The sequence below is a fragment of the Rosa chinensis genome, chromosome 1, assembly GCF_002994745.2.
Source record: "Rosa chinensis cultivar Old Blush chromosome 1, RchiOBHm-V2, whole genome shotgun sequence".
In the NCBI taxonomy this organism is placed as follows: domain Eukaryota; kingdom Viridiplantae; phylum Streptophyta; class Magnoliopsida; order Rosales; family Rosaceae; genus Rosa; species Rosa chinensis.
Window position 1 is genome coordinate 43,868,139 of NC_037088.1, and position 3,825 is coordinate 43,871,963.

At 37.1% G+C, this 3,825-nt stretch overlaps 1 protein-coding gene across 1 annotated transcript; it reads right to left on the reverse strand.

Moving 5' to 3' along the window:
- Positions 1 to 427: 427 nt before the first annotated feature.
- On the reverse strand, positions 428 to 3,430 carry LOC112182137 (LOB domain-containing protein 19). Its single transcript, XM_024320580.2, has 2 exons — positions 2,891 to 3,430; positions 428 to 920 (listed from the first exon to the last, which is right to left on the reverse strand). The coding sequence occupies exons 1-2, from the start codon at positions 3,203 to 3,205 to the stop codon at positions 591 to 593; spliced, it is 645 nt and encodes a 214-aa protein (XP_024176348.1). The 5' UTR covers positions 3,206 to 3,430; the 3' UTR covers positions 428 to 590.
- Between the last annotated feature and the right edge of the window lie 395 nt (positions 3,431 to 3,825).

Here is a 3,825-nt window from a genome sequence, read left to right on the forward strand (position 1 = left end):
GTAAACAAACAATCTATTTGGACCCGACAAACACATTACAAACGGGTGATTGACTGAAAGGGTCATGAGCTTAGGGGCTTAGGGCAATGTTCTCTTTCTAAATAATTTTGCTGTGTTTATGTTTGAATTTTCGGTTCTAATTCGCATCATAATACTATAGATATCTGATGAGTGTGTTTAAAGGAACAATGGTGCGAATTTGAATTTGGGATGTCATCCACAACAACAAACTTGAGAGATGTATTGATCAATTAGGTTTCAGTAAGATATTCCAATCTTGTCCATTTAAACTACATATTTGAAAAGGATCAGCTTACTTAATAGCTCAAACTATTAGTATAAAGGGGCTGGATGCAACAAATTTCTTTCAAAGGCTGGGTGATTCATTTATATATAAGCCTAACCCAAAACCCCTGGCCAGAAGATGGAGCACAAATCAAGATCCAATCAATCTACCATGTACTGTGGTTAACATTTGAAATTCAAAATAGTACACCTTCATTAAACTGAAGCAACATTGCTTGCAAAAAGCCAACCGTAACGTACATGTAAAATTGAAAGGTTATCAGTTGACAACAGAGTTAGAAATTTTAGTGAGGACCTGGAGGCCGGAACCTCACTCCCGGCAAATAGCGGGAGACAAATTCTCGTGCTAATATTTGGAGATCTTCACCATCGATGAGTTCTTGATCCAGTGGATTGAAAAGGCTCGTCATTTCTTGACCTGCACACTGCTGTGTTTGAAGAGGATCAAAATGCATCATTAAGTTGGAAATTGGTACCAAATCTGAGGATGAGGCCACAACATTGGCCAAGGAATGAAGGCTCTGAGGTTGAGGCGGGGGCGGTGGCGGCGGCAGACGCTGAAAGGTAGCAAGACGGGCCTGAACATAGGCCAACTCTGACTGCAAATTCACTACCTACAAACCATAAGACACATCAATTCAGTATATTCATTTTAGATAAGGCATCGTTTACAAAGCTATCGGTCAAAACTATGCAAAAGGAACATGTCTGGTTTGGTTTATCACTATCTTAACCAAATGACGCAGACCTAAAGTAAGCTTATCAGTGAAAATTCTAAAGGACACCGAAAGCACCAACCTTCATGTGTAGTCAAATATATTCCACCTAACAGAGCTTATGGAATTCTACCGAACTCAAAAGCTAATTAAGATTACTAGATAGCCAATTATTGATGTTTATTTTGCCAGCGAGCTTTGACCTCTAGAAATGTGAGATACTAGGAACTGTTGAAACATGCACTGAAAGTAATGTAACCGTAGATAAAGCTTACTCTCCAAAACTGAAATATCAAACGAAGACAACATTTAATTATTATTGAAATATCCAAGTAATGTAACCATAGATAAAGCTTACCCACACCACATTAAATCACTACTCACTATTTCTGCTGGGTGTGTAGTGTTTCTAGTAAATTAGTAGCATCTTATACTTGTACTAGTCATGCTGAGTAAGAGTTTAACACCATACCTCCAAAGCTAAATCTACTCTGTATAACCCACAATGTAACTGAAAGTCCATGCATATAACACAATTAATTCAAGAGATTACTTGTGATTGAAGGAAGTAGTTTTGGTATAACAATGATGAGGGGAATTGACACTCTTATATGTAGATTTTGACCCTTCAGATTGTAAGTTTTAAGAACATTCATAGTGTAGTAAAAAATATAGAAAGAGGTCAGAAGAATCAGAACCAGACAGGCAAACAGTATATAGGATCCTTGAGTTCTTATCATGCAAGAAAAAACATTAAGTCATTAATCATAGAAAATCATTAATATGGTCTTGGTGTTATAAATGCAAAGAGATTAAGATATTGCTTCATGTAGCAGTGTACCAATTATTTGAGAATGGTTAGGAAAGTCAAGACCAGATTCATTTTATATAAACATTTCTCGAATTGCTCAATATTTAGATATGTATATATGTTTGCTTGGTAGCTCCGGCAAGCAACAACACCCCAAAAGTCATTATCACCCAATACATTATACACCAGCCGTCAAAGAGAGGGGGGGAGAGAGTGAGAGGGAAATATATGTAGGTGAGACAAATTTCAAAGCTCAGAATTTTTAGCATAAGTTTCACAAAACGTTCTATTGGAAAACAGCTCGACCAAAGGGAAATGAACTAGTCCTTCATAATTGCTCCATGAAAGTGCAAGTTAGCATGGGTTTCAAACAGTTTTAATTGAAGCACTCTAACTGAGACGAATTAATTACAAAACCCAAAAAAAAAAAAAACCTTTTTTTAATAACCTTGCAGAAATGAACCCAGAAAGTTGCAGCAGAAAGAAAATTCTATAGTACATACCCGTATTGGTAAAAACTTGTGAAACACGCAGTCACCAAGTCTTAGTTCTACAAAAATCTTAAAAGATTTCATGACCTACAGTGCTTCTTGTCAAAGAAATGACAGAAGATACAAATCTAGATAGATGGAAATACACACCAGGCTCATGTTAGTACAATCACAATGTCTCGCACAATTGTCAATATTTTGTCATTGAAGTAACCTAGCAGATAATTATTTTAAAAAAAAAAAATAATAATAATAATAAATAAATAAATAAATAAGGAACAGTGACCAACCCTAATTTACCCAGTCCACTTAAAAACCCTCTTAGAAAATTAAAGACTTTATAAACCATGTTTAAATATTTATATCACTCAATCATCAATAATTTGAGCTAAAAGAGCTTCAAAATCTTCTTTTAATTCTAGTGGTAGTGAGAATTAGTTGATCGGCGTTAAAGGCCAGGGTTCGAATCTCGCTCTCTTCTTGGACCTCAATTTGCAAGAAAATGAAATAACAGTTATGAAAACATTAAGAGATCCATTGAGGTTGATCGATCAGTACTATCTGACCTGCTGCTGGAGGGTGAAAATGTGAGCAACGCAGCCATAAACCGGGTCTCGAACCCTAGCAAGAGCCTCATAGCAAAGAGTGACCACAGCATCGAGCCTCTTGTGAGCCGGTATGCGCAGGAGTAGCTTGGAGGCGTTGCTTGCACCGAAAACTTTGTGCACCGCCGCGAAGTGAGCTGTGCCTTGATCTGAGTCGAAATAGGGCGCAAATATGCAGCCTCTCAAGCACTTGCGCCTGAGGAACTTGCAAGCACCGCAAGGTCCGCCTTGGGATCCTCCTCCATTATTTTCAACATTAGTACTTCCCCTACTCATCTCTAGCTTGCTAGCTCTGAGATCAGAGATTAGCTTCTTCTTCTTCTTCTTGTTCTTCCTTCTTCTGAGGGTCAGTTTTAGTGTTTGTGTGGTCTGACCGTCTGAGAGAGAGTGATTAATAAAGAGGGGATGATAGATGGAGAGAGAGGGAAGGAGTTGGGTCTGTTTTTTTTTTTTTTTTTTTGGACGAGGAATTGTGGAAAGTTTGGAGGGGGTGGATGGTGGGTCAATAGAATGGACTGGTTGTGATCCATTGTTATTTCCACCGGTTGCATTTTCTCTTAATAGTGCACACAACTCACAAGTAAACCAGATTAATTACCCAACTGTCACTGTCACCATCACGTCAATTTCTACATAACTTATATAGTTACCGAGTGAAGTAAAAAGAGAATTAATATATATAGAGGTGGGTTTAGTTGCGGACATTTACATTGCAGATATATTATGAGTACATCGAAATATTTATAATTGAACATTCAAATTAACATTCATATATATATATATATAGTTAGTTAGTTAGCTTGATATATGTTATTCACTCACTTTTATTATGAACTCGTAGCAGAATTAAATTCTCTCGCATCTACTTGTTAGTGATGATAAGAAAGTGAGAGCTA